This window comes from Branchiostoma belcheri, unplaced genomic scaffold (genome assembly GCF_001625305.1).
Source record: "Branchiostoma belcheri isolate BF01 breed outbred unplaced genomic scaffold, Haploidv18h27 scaffold86, whole genome shotgun sequence".
In the NCBI taxonomy this organism is placed as follows: Eukaryota; Metazoa; Chordata; class Leptocardii; order Amphioxiformes; family Branchiostomatidae; genus Branchiostoma; species Branchiostoma belcheri.
In genome coordinates, this window is record NW_017804531.1 from 781,551 (window position 1) to 800,205 (window position 18,655).

Below are 18,655 nucleotides of genomic sequence, written 5' to 3' on the forward strand. Positions count from 1 at the left end.
ACAGATTCACAGAAAATGTGACATGAAATTCGTTGACAATTACAGTAAAAACTCTCAAAATGTGACATGAAATTCGATGACAATTACAGTAAAAGCTCTCAACATGAAGACAACGATTAAAAGCAGCATAATTAAAAACCAGTTAAAAATACAAAGCACTCGTGATGAACAGAGTTCAGCTCTTATACTTAAACCCCACTGTTATACACACTTGCACATGTACAGTAGTCTGTTGATGTGAATGATGTCTGGAATGGTAAAAAAGAAGCACTTTGCAGTTTGATGCATGTTGTTTTTCTTCCTCAGGGGCATCAACATGAGATACCTTGGCAAGGTGGCAGACCTTTTGTCACAGCACAACCTTCTGGAACACATTCATGTGAGTGTCTGTCTTTTTCCGGGTTAAAAATACTTTTTTCTGCATATAGTACCTGCACTACAAACTCGTTGGGCCTCTATTTTGTAATTGGATGGCTCAAGTCAAAATGTGCAGATAGAAACAAAGCTTGTCGCCTTCCCTGACTAGATCCATGTTGGTGGAAGTGAATTGAAGCTGTAACAATCACATGTCTCGAGCTCTGCAGTTAATTTGTAAGATTCAAAGGGAATTTTTTTGGACTGTCTACCTTCCAACTGAAGAAAACGAAGTGCTGTGTGTCAGGCTGGTAGCCCATATTTGCAGAGCATCAGTTTTTTTTTTCACAACTGACAAATACACAAACAGAAATTAACATGACATACGATTTAAAATTTAAGCACAGTCGATAGTAGTGGCATAGCATTTTGCACAATACGCCAGTACTGTTTTTGAATAGTTCAAATCTTTTTTCAATTTACAGGAGTTATAAGTTAATATTCCCTATGTTTGTGTTTGTTTTTTCAGAGGATATCGGTGTCTGAGATGATCTGCCGCGCTGCTAAGCACCAGTTCAAGTCGTACATGCAGGGAGTGGAGATGTTGTGTCTTTCTGCTGCAGTCTCACACTTCCTCAACTGTCTCCTCTCAACCTTCTCCAACCCACACCCTCAACTACCCGAGGACTTTGGGGTAAAATTACTCATCCAAACTATTTTACTATGTACATGTATGTATTTAATCTCAAGATGGCTGGATAGCCCCTTTCAGCTTGGAGTAGCTGTTTTCTGAGGGGGCCAAGCATAGGCATACAAGGCACATCATTGCTACATTCAGTCAAACAAAATACTATTAGGTCAACCTACAATTAAAACATACAGTCCAATGCATCAAAATAGAGTCATAGTTCAAAACTAAACAAAAGTAGCATACAACCTTGTGTGCATGACCCCAATATGTGTGTAACTGTGTTTTTTGCTCATTTTGTAGTTCTATGGCTGTATTCATAGCTTGCACTGTTCTGACATTTTCTTCCGTTGCTTTTTCAGCTCAACATGAACAAAAAGAAGAAGAACAAGAAGAGGTCGAGGCATTACCCTATAGCAAACCATGGTGAGGAATTGACCAAGTTAGATTAGCTCTAAATCAAGGTCTAGCTCAATCTTTTAAAATGCACGTTAATCAAGGGATTCATCTTAAGTTAGAGCTAAAATAAATATGTCTAAACTTTGAAATGCAGATTTCCTTATTTTTTTATTGAGTTGTCATTTATAATATGGTTAAAACATCTTCTCCCCCCACAGTTGACAGAGAATGGGCTAGCCTGACTCCCCAGGACATGTGGTCCAACATCAAGGCAGAAGTCAAGGAGTATTTTGACTTCAACCTCACCTGGTAAGGCATCCTCCATTTTTATTTTAACTCTTTATTTTGCACGGAGCAACATGAAACAGGACACATTTAAACCACTAGTACAAGATGGAGGATTGAAAACATCTCGTTCATCCCCTTAATGCAATCAACAGAAGTCTGTAGGTTCCCTGTAACCATGTAGATTTGCATTAATTTGGAAACACATCTACATATATAGCAGCGACACCTGTGCTGTGCAATGTGAACCAGTCAGAATTGCCCTGAGGAAGGTGACAGACGGTCACCGAAACGTCAGCTGAACAAAACACTTGCATAAAAAGAGTCTCTTTATTCATTAACTAACTGTCCATTTCAGTAGTAGCTGTGATTCACTAAGGAATATCAGTTACTCCGTAAATAATTTCATCAGGTTGGTAAACCAATGAATAGCAAAGTTCTTTGATCACAACCATTTACTTTTACGAGAAGACGTTTCGATGACCGTCTGTCATCTTCATCAGGGCAATTCTGACTGATTTTCTGTGCACTGACGCTAGATGTTACAGGTGCATAGTTAATAAACTGTATTGCAATGAGTATTATACTTGATTGTAAAAGCAATTAGCCTTCGGGCACGATTTTTGAATAAAGTTTCATATAATAATAAAAAAAATAAATGGTTGTGATCAAAGAACTTTGCTATTGATATCAGTTATTGTTGCAAGGTACAACAGATTATACACTTTTAACTGCCTATTTCAGTGACAGCAGTGATTCAGCAGTGGAGACCTACGGCCTCCAGAAGACCTCCCTCCTGCGGGAGATCTGTATCAAGTGTGGAGTGCAGGTACTGCTGAGGGAGTACAACTTCGACTCCAAGCACAGGGCCACCTTCACGGAGGAGGATATCATCAACATCTTCCCCATTGTCAAACATGTCAATCCCAAGGTGAGATCAAAGGTGTTATTCTAAATACAAAGACGGCCTATATGTTCTGTTAATGAACCTTAATTGTAACCGACTAACCGTTCTTATTTCTTATTGTTGATAATTATTGTTTATTAACCTGTTACATGTATGCCTCCAGCTAGTTTTGCAGTCCTCACTATGTACACGTATCTCTTTATACAGTTTAATAAATCAAAACAAAATCACTGCTGTTGGTTACAGTATACACTTTCTGAACTTGAATTGCAGTACCTCTATATCCTGCAAGGTGTCATGACTGTGACTTGTAAGTTATGCGGGATGCACCAAAAAGTATTGGAAGAGAAACCTTGGTGCCAATGCAAGAGTTTACTCCTAGGCTTTTCTTTGAATGTTGTTTGACTGCAATACATTCGTGCCATCTGGTTCAAACTGTGTTGTATGAGATGCTCCTTTATCATTCCAAGAAAAAACAAAACAAGTAACAAACACATTGAGTTTCATGCTATGTACATGTAGGCAACAAGGCTTAACCTAGTTTTTTTTTTATTGTTCCAGGCCACAGATGCCTATCACTTCTTCCAGAGTGGCCAAGTCAAGATTCAACAAGGTACTGTAGGTTAAACTCTCCAGTTCAACTATAAGACGATTAGAAACTTTGAGACACATCCATGCACTGTTAATGTGTTGCCCCTAATGTTTAATTTTGACAGAGAAATGTTTAACAGCTCAAATCACATATACAGTATTGCACTAATAACTCGTTGAGTCATACACTTAATTGGATGGCTCAAGTCACAATGTGCAGATAGAAACAAGGCTTGTCGCCTTCCCTGACTAGAATTGTGTCCGTGGAAGTGAATTGAAGCAGTAACAATTGTCAAATTCCTTTGTAATGTGACTATATCATCGGCTAACCCGTTGCAATAGCCACAGGATAATTTGGCTGCCCTAATCAAGAGATAAAAGAATTGAGCCTCCTTCTTCTCTCTTCTACTGTGTTCTGCACCTGTGGTTATAGAAACGTCCTGCAACTGCATTGTCTTTCTTCATCCTCTTCCACTCTGCTTTTCCCTTTACAAGCTTTCCTATCTTTTGCAGGAATTAATGTCTTCAACTATCATGAAAGTTCATCAGTGTTGGTAGTTGCATGTTTAGAGTTAAGACTTTTGGTCCAACACAAAGGTTCTCTCGCCTAGAGCTTTCGACCAGTCACTCTGGTCTTCCTCAGTAAACTGACCCAGTGGGGCTTGACCGCTTCTTTGAAGTGTGACTTCAACACAGGGCCATAGGTATCAGGTAGATGATGTCGGCCCCCGTCACGGTCTTCATGTACTAACATATATGTGTAATATATTGTAATTGTTTTGTTTACTCCCCAGGGTTCCTGAAGGAAGGTTTTGAGTTGATTAACGAGGCGCTGAACCTGTTTAACAACGTGTACGGCGCCATGCACCCCGAGATCGCCGCCTGCCTGCGTACACTGGCCAGGCTCAACTACATCCTCGGCGACCCGGTAGAGGTAAGACCCAAGGACATTGTCTGTACTTCACAGTGACTCTTTGGGGCTCAAAATACTGTTTCCTGCATACCTGCACTGGTGCAGGTAACATGAAAAATTACCTGCACCAGACAAATTTTACCTGCACTAGGCTCAACTACATCCTCGGGGACCCTGTAGATAAAAGACGCAAGGACTTGTCTCTAGTCCACACCTGCGTTCTGTCGTCTGTAATTCACAGTGACTCTTAATTGTACTCGTTGACTTCTTGATAATAACACCGATGACACTAGAGATCCAGTAGACGGTCCATGTAACTGGTGCACCCTTTGCTACCATTTGTTGACTGTGCAAGTCGCTCTATAGCTAGGAACACATAAACTGACACCTACTCAACTGATGTATCACATCAGCACAGTGTATTCACTATGATACATGTACAGCAGAATGACCCCTAGGGGCCCAGTGCATACCAGTACTTCTAACAAATTGAACTGTTCATTGCATTGCTCATAGCAGTTAATTTTTTTTCTTTCTGTCTTTGTTTCAGGCCTTGAATAACCAGCAGAAGGCAGTCCTGATGAGTGAGAGGGTCCTGGGTATCGACCACCCCAACACTATCACTGAATATGTAAGTTCCCTCCCTCACACTGTCACTTCATAATGTTAACAACAATTACAAAAGTACAACACTTATCGAAAAGTCCTTCCTGGTGTGAGTGGTTCAAACCTTACAGTCTGGTCTATGGGTTGACAAGGGTGATAGTCAACCTGCTATGTCTTTTAAGCATTCCACAAATGTAAAGGTAAATCTTAGTAAACAAAGTCTGAAATGAATGAATATGATAGAGTATGAATTGGTCCTTAAGGTATTAAAAGAGTTGTTATTTCGTGCTGTGTTGTCGTTTTGGGCTTGCACTTCAAACTCGTTGAGCCTCTATTTATAATTGGATGGCTCAAGTCACAAGGTGCAGATAGAAATAATGCTTGTCGCCTTCCCTGACTTGAACAGTGTCAGTGGAAGTGAATTGAAGCTGTTACAATCACATACCAAGGCCCAAGATACTGTAAATCACTTTATGTTCGTGATAGCAAAAGTTCATGGTCTGAGAAAAATGTGCATGTTCATGGAACTATATGTTCATGGTGGCTCCAGTGCAGAATAAAGAAAGCTGGTGAATTGTTTGTTCACGGTAATGATAAGTTTGCGCTACAGAACTGACTGTGAAAACCGTGAACATAAAAGCACGAGAAAATCACGAATTACAGTAGTGTACAGCTAGTGTCAGTTAATGTGTACAGTTAACTTTACCGTCCGAGCTTATTTAGCTTGTACTTAATAATATGTATTATAATACATGTACAAAACTGTTGTATTACGCCTAAAAAGGCAGTTTACGCGTTATGCAAAACAAACAAATGTTGTTTTCCCAGGTGCTTACATTTGTTTGTTATGTTTACCTTACAGGTGCACCTGGCGTTGTACTGCTTCGCTAACCAGCAGGTGTCGGCTGCCCTGCGGCTGATGTACCGCGCACGTTACCTCGCACTAGTGGTGTTTGGGGAGGACCATCCAGAGATGGCGCTGTATGATGTAAGCTGTCCCCATCTTATTACTTAGAGAACTTATTGTATTGTCTTTATTTACACTTTTTAAAAGTTTTTATTCACAAGAAACAGGCTGTATACAAAACAATCGGTTAACCTTTGTGGTCAAAATTGACAAAAGTCTTGGGTACAAAATATAAATACATCCAAAGGAACACCAGCTACCACTCTAAACGCCATGATTTGCTTCTCAAAATGTGAGAAATAGCCTTTATGAAGGCTACTGGAAATCGGAAGTTTGTCCCTGGACCCCCCTAGATTGCAAGCACTCTCCGATCATGAACCTGGGCTGATGGAAGAAAATTTTTAGCTGGCTAGAGCCCAGGTTGTGATGACATCTTTCCTTCCTGTCGCCCACAGAGCAACATCGGTCTGATTCTGCACGGTGTGGGGGAGATCGACCTGTCACTACGTTTCCTTGACAACGCCCTTGAGCTGAACAGGAAGTACCATGGCCAGCGGAGCCTCAAGGTTGCGCTGAATCACCACCTGCTGGCGCGAGCCTTCTCCTGTAAGGGCGACTTCCGCGCTGCGCTCATGCACGAGAGGGAGACATACACCATCTACAAGAGCCAGGTATGTATCATTTTTTTTGATATTCTGTATAGCTGGTATAGCCGCTGTTCAACATGAGACCCAAGCTTCTGTATCTGTATGTGTGACGCCCCTGGGGGTAACACATCAGCTTCTGTAGTAGTATCTGTATAGCTCGTATAACTGCCCTTTAGTGTAACACACCTTCTGCTATATACAATGCAGATCTGTATCTGTATAGTCGGTATAACACACCAGCTTCACGGGCATGTTGTGCAGCAGTAGCTGGCTACATCACACTGAACGACATGTTACACCTAACCTTTGAACATCTAGCTGTAAAAATTGTTCAAAGCTAGGTACTGCACTTGGTGGCAGTGAGTTCGACTCTACAATAGCTCAAGGGCTACAGGATATATTATCCACCTTGCTCAGGTACATTGTAGCCCTGTAAGAGGCACATTTTCAACAAGTTGATAATGACAGCGTGATCATAAGTTTTGTTTTTTGTGTTACAGCTGGGAGAGCAGCATGAGAAGACAAAGGACAGTTCCGAGTGTCTGAAGCACCTCACGCAGCAGGCAGTGGTACTGCAGCGCACGGTAAAATGTTTTTCACAATCAGTATAGGAGATGGTTTCAGATGTACTTCTGAAACATTATAAGAGAGTGTAAGCAAATTCTACATATATCACAAACTCAAGATAGCAAAAAACCAAAGTAGTGGTGTTATGTGGCATTATGGTAGGATATTCACCCAGGAAACCATGGGTCCTGGGTTCAAATCTACCTACATACACCAACGTTGTGCCCTTAGGAAAGGCACTTTACACTTCATTTTTTTGAAAATGAGTACTGTTTAGGTGATAAACAATAACACTATCCCTAGATATCAGGTAGTATTTACTACAGATATGTAGCATCTTCCATTGAACAGCCAGGAACTTCAGCTGAGTTGTTTCTGTTTTCCCATCCAGATGAATGAGATTTACAAGAGTGGTTCACAGGCAACCATCCCTCCACTTCAGGTAAGAGTGGTCACAATGGCTGTTATTCAGGCTTGTCATGGCTACCTCTTGTGGCTGTAGCATAAATACAGAAGGTAGTTCTCAGTTAGTAATTGCTAGTGTGTGGGCTATAGAAATGGCAATGGGTGCTGCACTCTACACTATGGTGTTGGAATTACATGTTCCTAAATTTTTTAACTTAATGCTAACTGAAACGTTACAGTATCTTTTTTGAAAGTTTCGTCTGATTTTCTTTTGTTGACATTTTTTCCAGATTTCCCCACCTTCTGCCAGCAGTGTTCTGGAGCTGATCAACATCATCAACGGCATCGTGTTCCTCCCTCTCAGGTTAGTTCTGAAAGTGCAGTATTACTCTTTGTGCTTTTTACTGCCTACAGCTATAATGTATCAGCATGGTTGATCTTCATAATTTTGAGAATACAGTCCAACAGATACTACTGCGTGTAGTATGTCTGTGTAGGAACCACCTGGCCATTCGGGCCACTTTTTGTGGTCCCTTACATTGTTTTTTTTCCCATTGAACCAAGCATTAAGATATATCTATAGTGACCACCAGTGATCTGTCCACTCTTGAGTGGTCACTTAGGTAGGTTTTGCTGTTACATGCAGTAGCTGTCTGTGGAAAACTCCCAGATACAAATGCTATCAAATACTGTAAGTTTGAACTGTAATTTCCAACACAAGAAATTGGACTTGACCAAATTTTTCGACTGTACACCTCCAGTCTTTGTCAAGGAATTAGCAGTCCACTGCTTCTATAACATCAAAACTTCATCTGAAAAGTGCTCAGAGAGTACAGAAACATCTGCTAGATCCTTAAGATTTTTATATTTTGAACACACAGTCAAAAGGACCTAGACAGACTGCAGCAGAGGCAACAAGTGCTGGGCAACCTCGCTGAGAACAAAGTAAAGGACATGCCGACCATCAAGGAGGCAGGTGACCAGGAATCGTCCGCACCAAAAGTTCCAGAGGAGGACGACTCTAAAGCGACGAAAGCTGACACCGCAGAAGCCGACGACGGAGCAGCAAGATAGAACTTAGCATAAACTAGGACCGTATTTTTTGTCAAAGGGGTCTTTCCTCATCATTCTAGTGATGAATGCAGCAGGTTACATCCACGATTGTTCAGCAAAAGAAGTTGCAAACGAGATGGAGTGATTTTGATTGTCACAGACCAAGTGTGTTTCCTTTACAAGAGGAAGAAGGCACTATTTGGCTACACTCCAGTGGTGTTGCCAAAAAAACAGGCTAAGAGGTTAAAGCTGAGATGCAGTGTTGAAGTAACTAACAGAGATCATTGTCTTGTGTAGAAAATTATATGTATTTGTTGCCGAAACTTTATTGCACAAATTCCCCTTCCAATTTATTGTGTTGAATTGAAGATACAAAGATGATATGTTGTTCTTCCAAATGTCTGTTTTGAAAACCTCAGCAATGAACTGGTACAAGATTTGAAAAAAAAAGATTGAGTGTTACATTTAATGATGTACAAGTGAGTAACAAAGTGTGTCCATGACAAGCAAGGTTATATAATGTACTACATGTAGGTACTGTTACTGTGTAGAAGAGCTGTTTAAGTGGTGGGTGCAAAAATGTTGTCTTCCATGCTCGCAACCTTGCAAGCGTTATTACATATTCCTTGAATTTTTAGACCATTTTCAGTGTAATTCTGCCATTATCACAAAAGTGTTACCTGAAATGAAGAATTTTAGGACAATACATGAAGGAAGCTGCTTCAGAATTTGATTCACATAGACCGGGTGTTTCAGTATGACTGAAATGAGATATGAATTCTTTACTGCGGGTCCAAAAAACACTGCCTCAATGTGATTTCTGTCAAGGAATTTTTCTTCATTCTGTTTGAAACATGTTCACTCAAAAGGTACTAATGTTAAAAGAAACATAAGCAACAGTGCTATAACAGTGGGATGCTTTGGACATTCTATATGATTGTGAACAGAGTAAATAGTATGTAATGTGCTACGTACATGTAGCTTTGGGAAAATGTTAGGGAGTTCTTTCTGACCACTAGCTGACTGAAGTAAGCCACATGTGTTTGAGCCTCGCTGCTAGATGAAAGAAAATGTGTAGATTTGTAGACAAGAGGATAAATAGATGCTCTAGTACATGTAGTATTGTTCACTATTCATGCCTTAGGAACCCTGTAGACAGCTGACACCTGTTTATAAGTGTTAGTATCCATGTTCAACACACATGCAACTTATGTTTTTTTGCTGACAGATTCTTCAATACTGGTGTAGGTTTTTCTCCTTGGGTTTCTAGAGATTTGCTAGGAAAGGCAAGTCGTGTATTATGATGAGAATTTTGTTGATTTTGGCAGTGTTGTCCTATTTATTTCAGGATTTGATATCTCGCAATAACGGTTTGACTGTGAAGAATGTATCCATAGACTAGTGACCCCAAGCTGGTTAAGAATGCTTGGTTCTTGCATAGACCTTAATTATAAGGTGGGTGTGCGATAGTTTGCATCCAGGATGTTGGGGTTTTCTTTTACACAACCAGTAATGTCACCTGCTTATGTTTTGTTACCTATCAGACACCTTCCTCAGAGCTACATGTAGATGTAGGCATTGAAACATAAACAGTACGGGACATTACTTGTAATGTGTAAAGGAAAACTCCAATTTTCAGTTCTTGTTCAGGATTTTCAAACCAGCGCTTCAACCTTTGTTCATGAAGGAAATTCCAAAGAAAATTGTTTGGATTGTCTCATTGGGGAAGTGCTGATTTGTTAATTTAGGGGTGGGATTGGGTGGGTAGAGGAGCTTTTCTGTTTGCCATTCTTCCAGGTTTTAATTATTTTATGTAGTCAGTGACAAATAATGGTCTATTTTTGATTCCCATCTCATTCTCCATCAATTCTGAGAGGCTTTGCTGGCTGCACCCTCCACCCCCCTGAAAACTTCAGAATGGAATGCCCCTTAATTAAGCAACATGGCATAGAAAAGTATGGCATATATTGAGAACAGAAAAGTCTGTTGTACAGACAGTACTAATAGTTATTCCTGAAGGCCATTTCCTGTTAGATCTTGGGGTGGACGATGGCAAGTTGAATAACATTTTCTGACTGACCAGGTTTCCTGACAGGTAGTGGCAGTTTAAAGAAGCCTGGCAAGTCAGTTAACAGTACGATTTTCTACCCCAACATCTGCTTGGAGATTAGCCTGATGGCTCCTGCTATGGTAGTAATTAAAGTTCTCTATAACTTGTTTGGTGGTTCAGTGTTACCTGGAGAATTCTAGAAAGCAAATAAGGTTAAGAGAAATGTATGTGAGAGAAATACTATAGATTGTTAGATATTTTTGGTGTCTAGAGAAACTCTTATTAGCCGATGGATAAGAAAAGAGCTGGGTTCTGTTTGGAATGCATGGAAGAATTTGGGTGAAGAATTAATTAAACACTGTTTGACACCTGATGCTGTGTTGGCGTTCTCTTAAGTGTTGTAGAAATAACGTATTATGATTGTAACGTATAAAATAAGTCCGTGTGGTCATCATTGATTATCCTGTGGTATTAAACAAGCAAAGTCTGTTTGATTTTGCCCATATTGTTCTAAGCACTTGGAGTTTGGAACGGGAGGTGACCTTTGTACATGGGATTTTTTGCAACGTCACAAGGAAGCCAGAGGGAGAAATGGCGACACTTGGGTTCTTGTAGACAGCCATTACTGTTACATTGTCGGAAGATTTAGAATTGCACCTGCCCTATAGACCACTGAAAACCACCAGTACCTTCCGTGCGTATTTTCTCGCGAATTCTTGGTGTGAAGCTGCTGCCAGTGAACCCCGTTCCGGGCACTACCTTGTGAAAGATTTTCATAAAAGTACAGGCCCACAAGGTGAGTGAGTATTACTTTACAAGACTGAGCAGTGTAATGTTTTTTAGTCATTTAAGTGTGGTTCACACAGAAAGTAGAGTCATGAAAGAAGCTACAGCTGTTAGTCTCTAGTTGTTGGGACAATTGACAGAGATTCCAGGTGAGTGCATGGATGCCGGGTTAAGGCTCTGGGGTTGAAGAGGCAACTTCTCGACATTTTCTGCTCTGCCAAAAACATTTTTTTTTGGAAGATACAACGTGTATTAGAATTCAAAATCTAGTATTCGTTGTGGTTAATCGCAGCAGTACCCACTTCTTGTTTAGTTGGTTATTACGTGTGGACCAGACTTTCTAGCGGACTGACATATTGTCCGAAAACTACCTGTATTGATAATTAGCTAGCAGGTTCCCGGTGTTTTTTTACACGTATTAATATAACGTTAGCGATAACTTAAGCGACAAGGTGCGCACTGCATGTACTTTAAATACGGCACATTTGCAGTATGGTGCTTCACTTGACAGTTACTTGGGCTGTGCACGGGAGGAAGTCGCAGGAAACTACAGAACAAAATTGCATTAATTTAAAGCTTACAAACATCTGTGAAGCAAGTGCAAGAAATCGAATCGGTGTGGACTAAAAGTGAAAACTAATTTTTAGTTTTACCTACAGCCACTGAAAGAAATTTCTCAACAAGATGGACCAGAAAGCGCCAAAGGCAGAAAAACCGAGTGAGACTACCCCTGGATGCAGCACTGGGGATGAAGGGGCCACAAATGCCATTAAACAGAGTCAGGGTGCCGGTAACATGGCGCTCCTCGATCAGGAGAGAGAAACTGGAGTCTTGGATGTGCAGGAATGCTACAAGGACGAAGACGTGGTGGCATTCTCAGAAACAGGTAGAAGAAATGATATTCAGTCATTTGAACATAATACAAACTAGAAAGGTAACATTTGCAGAGCAAATACATAATGTTTACCTTTGTCTGTGCTCTGTTAACTTTACTCAAAAGACATTCATATATGGTCAGACAGGAGTCTAAATCCCTCCTGCTATGAAATTGCAACATGATTGTATTATACATGTAAATCCAACACCACTTACCATGGTGACAGACTGTCATTGGCCTTTTTGGTTTGGAGAAGAAGAAACAGAGCAAATTTAAAACAATATGTTTTCCTTCGGTAAACATAACAAGCTTATATTAAATACACACTTAATAGTCTATTATATTTAGTAAAATACACATTACAATTGCCTAATTCTGTGTCTTTACAGAAACCACAGTGACCCAAATTGCAGGCCAGAGCCAAGTGAGCGGTCAGGGCAACAAAGTTATCAACATCGGCCCCAATTCCAACGTCAACATCTTCCACGGAACATCAGATGATACCAACACAGGTGGGTACATGGACAAAAATTCTACATGTATGTCACAGTGTAGAGTAATTCTTTTCTACTTTATTTTGCACCTTTTTAAAAAGGAGACAAGTTGTTAAAAGTGTGTGTGTGTGCGTGCGTGCGTGCATGTGTGTGTGTGTGTGCGTGCGTGCGTGCATGTGTGTGTGTGTGTGTGCGCGCGTGTTTGTGTGTGTTTAGTAATAAACAGAGCAGTCAGTTTTGTTAGGCTAGAAGGTAAACCTTATGCATCACCTTTCCCTAGTGGTTTAATGATTGATGATGAATATGTTAATGAATTAACTATATCCAATACTGTTGTTTGTAATGACTTTAGTTTACTTCTTTTTCAGTTCCCAGCATTGGCAGCCCCAGTGAAGATTTCCCACTGGCTCCATGTCAGGACGCGCTCAGGGCATATTTCAAGACAAGAATGAGTTACCTTCACCCACTAGCGTGGAATGAAACCTTCACCATGAAAATTCAGGACGTTTTTACGACTGTAGATCTCGTGACTCGAACCCAGCAGGGAGGAAACATTAAACGACGTGCCCTCCCCTCGACCGTCGATGCCTTGATAGCCAGGCCCGACTGTCCCCAGCCCCGGCGCATTCTTGTCGAAGGTAATGCAGGCATAGGGAAGACAACAGAGGTTTCAAAGCTCGCTTTTGACTGGGCTGAGTCAGAGGGACGTTCTCCAATTCTAGAAAAGTATGATCTTGTCTTCCCAATCGCGCTGCGGAAGGTAGGTGAGTCCCAGTCCCTCACAGAGTGTATCTTCGACCAACTCCTGCCAAAAGATGTGCCGTTCCAAGAGTCAGACTTGGAAACGTACTTGAAGGGGAATGACAGAGTCTTGATCATTCTGGACGGCTTCGATGAGTGGGCCGAGTATAAAGAACATGGCATCACCGATCTCGTAACAGGTAGGAACCATAAGTAAATGTAGTCCGCTTTTACAGCATTTCATCATCTAAACAGACTAAACCATACATTACAACAAGGCGATCAAATATGGAGGGCTACTGCCATGATTTCATGATTTTGGGGAAGCCTAGGGTCACAGAAAGTAGGGCATCCCTGCAAAAAGGTTTTCCCAAGGAAATTCATCAAGTATATATGTACGTAGGACTTTGAGCATAGATGTGTGTCAGCAAAATTCCAGAGGACATTCCATGCCTGTGGATAAAATTCCTGGACAATTCCTAGAATTCTTCCAAACTGCACACGATACTGTACCATTAATAAGCTCCCCCCTGAGGCGTAGCCAAAAATACCAACATAGGTGCCAATCCTCTCCCTTCCTTTCAGGTAAGATTCTGCGTGAGTGCTCCCTACTGGTCACCACCAGACCTTCCCACACCCCACAGCTGCACAGTCTGATGTGTCCGGATACACGTGTGGAGGTCACAGGGTTCAGCCGGGGCAACATCCGCACTTACATCCACAAGTTCTTCAAGGGAGACCAGGACAAGGCAGCGGCCTTAGTAAAGAAGATGGACTCCTTCCTTATTCCTTCAGGCATTCTAGCAACACCAATCCTGCTTTTGTTGACATGCATAATGTGGGAGGAGAATCCTGATATGGTCCTAGGGGGTAGAATCGGTCCTCTTTATGACGAATTGGTTTCCTTTATCGTAAGGCGACATTGTGCAAAGAACAAAATTGCTTTTAATCAAGGTATTCCCGACAACATCAAAGATGCACTCTTGTGTGCTGGTGCTCTTGCTTTCAATGGTTTGTTGCAGAATAATCTTGTATACAACAAAGACGATGTGGCCAAGTATTGTTCTAGAGAGAGCTTACAGAAGCTTGTATTGTTAGGGATCCTTCATAGACAAGAAAGCCCCTCTAGACTCAACCCTTCTGACCAGTTTTCCTTCTCCCACAAGACAATGCAGGAATATTTTGCAGGGTTGTATTTCGCCAAGAAGCTTCAGGACGAGCCAGCACTACAGTCAACTCTGAACATGTACCTAAGAACGGCTCGAAGTGTGCGAGAGTTTGAAAACGTTGTTGTCTTTGCCTGTTCAAAGTTAGGGTGTGAGGCAGATGTTCTATTGGCTCATCTTGTCAATATCTACCAAGAGGAGTTTAGGAGCCAAATTGAGTTTGATTTGTTACGTCACCATGAAGCATACCTTGAAATTGCACTGTTCTGCTTCTACGAAAGTGGTTGCCTCTCACAGTTCGAGAACATCTTCCTAACCAAAGGTGTTATTCAGTTCTCAGGTGTGGGACCTCGTGTCTACAACGCCTTGGGTAATGTTCTGAACAAAATTCCGTCCGAGTCCCTTAGAAATCTAGAAGCCCTCTGGTTGACCAATACCTGGCAATGTTTTGTTGTTCCTGTCATTGACAGCCTGAAGATGATGAACTTGTCTGAGTTGAACCTTAGAAGTGCTTGTCTTGGAGGTCACGACTCCAACACAGGACCCTGTGCCCGCCTCTCACAACAGCTGCCTCACCTGACAGGTTTGAGGAAGCTTGGCCTGTCTTACAATGGTCTTCTCTGCTCAGACTTACTTGTCTTACTGCCTTCCTTGAAGACGTTGGTGAAGCTTGAAGGGTTGTATCTCTCTTGTAATAAGTTAGCAGGTTGTGGAAAGAGTCTGGCCGAGCTGCTGTGTTCCTTGCGGAGCCTGGAGGAACTGTGGGTGTGTGACTGCAGACTTAGTCTGGAGGAGGTTCTTCAAATAGGTAAGGACATTCATATTTTTTCCAACCTCATTGCATTACTAGACTTTTCTATAATTCATGTGGTAATCTGTGATAACGTCGAAAACGTAAGGAAATATTATCACATGATGAATAGAAAGCAGCCTCGAAGGTCATACAATTTTATGTGAATTTGCTTAGGGCAGAATAGATGAAAATGGGTTGTTCAAAACTACATTTACTTCATGACATTCCTGATGATGTTGTTGTTTTCAACAAACAGCCACTGCAGTGGTGCAGCACCGTCCAAAGATGAGAAAGTTTGGCTATGGACGTTTGACAGGTCCAGGTGGCGATAAGAAAGTTCAGGACGTGCTGAGGGGCAAGTGGCCTGATGCTACATATAGATGGGTACGTAATCCAAAGACCATGAATTCAAATTAGAGAACAGAGCACCCAAGCATTATATATAACTATGAGGAGAAAACTTGTAATCAAAACCTGTAGAATCATATGTACAAACTAAGACACCTGATAGTTTAGTAACTGTGTGATCACACTACAAATGTCTTGTTGCCATGAGTAACGTCCATAAACTGACATTGTCTTTCCACATATTCTTTCCTCTAGGGAATTGCGTATCTTGGACAGCCAAAACTTCCCTCCTAGACCCTACATACCAGAATTGGTTCAGCACTGGTCATGCTCAAGCCGACAACAGAATCCAAGCACTTACGTGTACAAGTACTTAATAATATGTAGACTTTTGTAAAATGATTTATGGACCTGATTAGGCTGTTTCCACTTATTATTGTACAATATACATGTAGTACATATTGTTCATTGACTACTCTTACATTATTACGATGTAATTTCTGTAACAGCAGACAAGAGTGCATACACACCAAGAGTGCTTGTTGATGTAATTGGTAAATTTATTGACATCGGCATCAAATTTAAATGGAACTACAGACCTTTTAGCCGTTCTTTTGATAAGACATGCACCATCTTCTAATTGAAATAGAACCCAAGGATTTCACCGTCTTTCACGTTCGTGCTATTGGGAATTCCTTACCATGCCATTTATAATATTGAAAGTAAAACTTGTTAGATGTACCACGAGGATAGCACTGCTAAAGGTAAAACGTGATACATTTGTACAGATTGTAAAGGTAATCCTTGATATCCCTGGATGTAGATGATATCCTACCACTAAATGGACAAAGTTACAGTAAATCAAGAAAGTCTTCGAAAAAAGATGTGAACAGCTATCAGTGTGTGTTTCTGCGCATGTACATGTATGCAGTTACTGTCAGTTTCAACTGAAATTATAGCAGATACATTTATGACTTTTCAGTACAATCACTAATATATAAAATATATCAATCATAAGAAAGTAACCTTAAGGAATAATGAAAAAAATTACACTTTGAAAAAATGCATACATCCGTGTCATCTAATTCTGTGCACATTTTCCTCACAGTGTTATTGGTACAAATAAAGGGAAGATTTAAGAGGATGAAGAAAAGTTTTGGTTCTTCCTTGCTGAAGTTTACATGCCTGGTGCAGACAGACTCTTGTCCATAAACCTCCTCTTGACAAAACACATCCACCACTGCAGAAAACAGACAAGTACTGTTTGACACCTGACTATGTGTTGGCGGTATCTTTAAGGTCGTAGAAATTATTCTACTGTAACAAGTTAAATCTATCAGTCTGGTCCTGTCAACTTCAAAAAATTAAGACAATCTGTTAACATCATGAGAGAGGCGCCATCTATATCCGTGTACAGAGCAGGTTTTATTAAGATACATCGCCCGTTCCCCTTTGAAAACGTTCCCCAAGTTGGCCTTTTTTCAACTGTTGGTCCGCTTACATGGTGAACGCTGGCACCAGACCACTAAGTACCCTTTGTACTCACTGTAATAGAGCACAGTGTCATACAATGCTGATCTCGGGGCAATCTGCAATCTAATAGCGCGCGGGAGAAGGAAGCATACTTAAGTTTTGCCCATACTGTTCTAAACAAAGCATTACGTTCTTAATTACGTCGGTGAAGGTTAGACATCCAGGTAATAGGGTACGCCAAAAAGAAAAACAGTTACTCGTCTTCCTCAGTAGACTGACCCAGTGAAGCTTGTCACGTGGCTTCTTTGAAGTGTGACGTCAACACTGGGTCAATGGTATCTGGTAGACGCGGTTGAGTGAAGGGTGATGGGCCCTGAAATAGCCTCTTTCACACCTCTTGCAGTGAGTTTTGTCATACTGATAAAATGTGATGGAACTATGAATAATACTTTCCACAAAATCAGCCTGCAATTATTGGTTTAATCCACAAGAAAATTCTTACTCAAACAACTGAAAAGAGTCTACCCAGAACTAAATTGTTCAAGTAACAAATTCCTAGAATAAATAATTGTAACGTTATCTCACTAGCTACCTGGATGTCTAACCTTCGTGGACTTTTGTTAAACCACTGCGTGTTTTCATTTGGGCTCAAATCACTAACTGTACCGTGACAGGGCACTTGTGATATTTCTGAATAAAAATGTGTACATAACGAACACAAAACATACCATTTGTCCCTCCATATCAACGTTGCAGGGCCTTGCAGCGCGTTGGTTGCGAAAACTTCGTGCAGTCTTCCAACGCTTGACCCCAACCATGGGTCATTGACATTGCACGACCCCGAGTCCCGAAAATGAGCAAAGATCAACCCGAGTACCCAGATATTGTCGCTATATTTATGTTTACCGACACCAACAGCAACCAACTTTTCTGCATGTTTATCATAATTACCAGCCATCATTAAGTTTGGGTTCAAGCCCAGACTTTCCTTCAGATGTTTGTCGAGTTTAGACTCAGCAGCAATATATAATAATTTTAGCTTTCTACTTTAATAGATAAACATATTACTTTCTACATAGTTACCTTCGCCAAGAAGGTTATGTTTTCAGAGGCGTTCGTGTATGTGTGTGTCTGTCCTTCCTTCCTTCACGGGACACGATAACTTGAGAAGGCTTAAATGGATTGTCTTGATATTTGGTAGGTGGGTGAGACCTGGAAATGATTAGATTTCGGACCACCTAGCGGCTTCTTATGTACTGCAGCGGAAATTCCGGTTTTGATATCTCATGATCTCAGGGCCACGAAATTTGGATGATAGGTAGCTCTTGTGCTGTGGAAGAAGTGACGTGAGTTTGGGCCCCCTACCGGCTTACTCTGGAATTGCAGGGGCCTTTGTTTTAATAATATTCAAACGGGGATAACTCAAGAACGGGTTCACAGATCGCCATGATTTTTAGTGTAGAGGTAGCTTAAGTGATGCTTGACATAATTATGTGGCAGTTATGCAAATATGTATGTAATTTGCATAATTTATGAGGATGTTCTATAAATCAGTTGCATTACATGATAGGACTGAGAACTGAGGACACGTGACTGAGAACGAGA

The 18,655-nt window shown here is 41.0% G+C and overlaps 2 protein-coding genes across 4 annotated transcripts in view; both read left to right on the forward strand.

Annotated features, from left to right (window-relative positions):
* LOC109487169 (clustered mitochondria protein homolog) overlaps positions 1-9,409 on the forward strand; it is a 30,675-nt gene extending 21,266 nt beyond the window's left edge. For all 3 annotated transcript variants that reach the window (XM_019791152.1, XM_019791153.1, XM_019791154.1), the window contains 14 exons: positions 307-379; positions 884-1,048; positions 1,405-1,468; positions 1,660-1,750; positions 2,471-2,657; positions 3,195-3,246; positions 4,019-4,158; positions 4,688-4,768; positions 5,606-5,731; positions 6,106-6,321; positions 6,798-6,881; positions 7,256-7,306; positions 7,560-7,633; positions 8,151-9,409. In XM_019791152.1, coding sequence (XP_019646711.1) covers positions 307-379; positions 884-1,048; positions 1,405-1,468; positions 1,660-1,750; positions 2,471-2,657; positions 3,195-3,246; positions 4,019-4,158; positions 4,688-4,768; positions 5,606-5,731; positions 6,106-6,321; positions 6,798-6,881; positions 7,256-7,306; positions 7,560-7,633; positions 8,151-8,343 — 1,597 coding nt within the window. In that variant the 3' untranslated portion in view covers positions 8,344-9,409. The remainder of the gene's footprint in view (positions 1-306; positions 380-883; positions 1,049-1,404; positions 1,469-1,659; positions 1,751-2,470; positions 2,658-3,194; positions 3,247-4,018; positions 4,159-4,687; positions 4,769-5,605; positions 5,732-6,105; positions 6,322-6,797; positions 6,882-7,255; positions 7,307-7,559; positions 7,634-8,150) is intronic.
* Positions 9,410-11,744: 2,335 nt separating this feature from the next.
* LOC109487117 (NACHT, LRR and PYD domains-containing protein 12-like) lies at positions 11,745-15,871 on the forward strand. The gene is made up of 6 exons (XM_019791086.1): positions 11,745-12,044; positions 12,425-12,547; positions 12,898-13,470; positions 13,856-15,244; positions 15,486-15,613; positions 15,833-15,871. Exons 1-6 carry the CDS (start codon positions 11,843-11,845, stop codon positions 15,869-15,871), a joined length of 2,454 nt encoding a protein of 817 aa, XP_019646645.1. The 5' UTR covers positions 11,745-11,842.
* Positions 15,872-18,655: the final 2,784 nt, after the last annotated feature.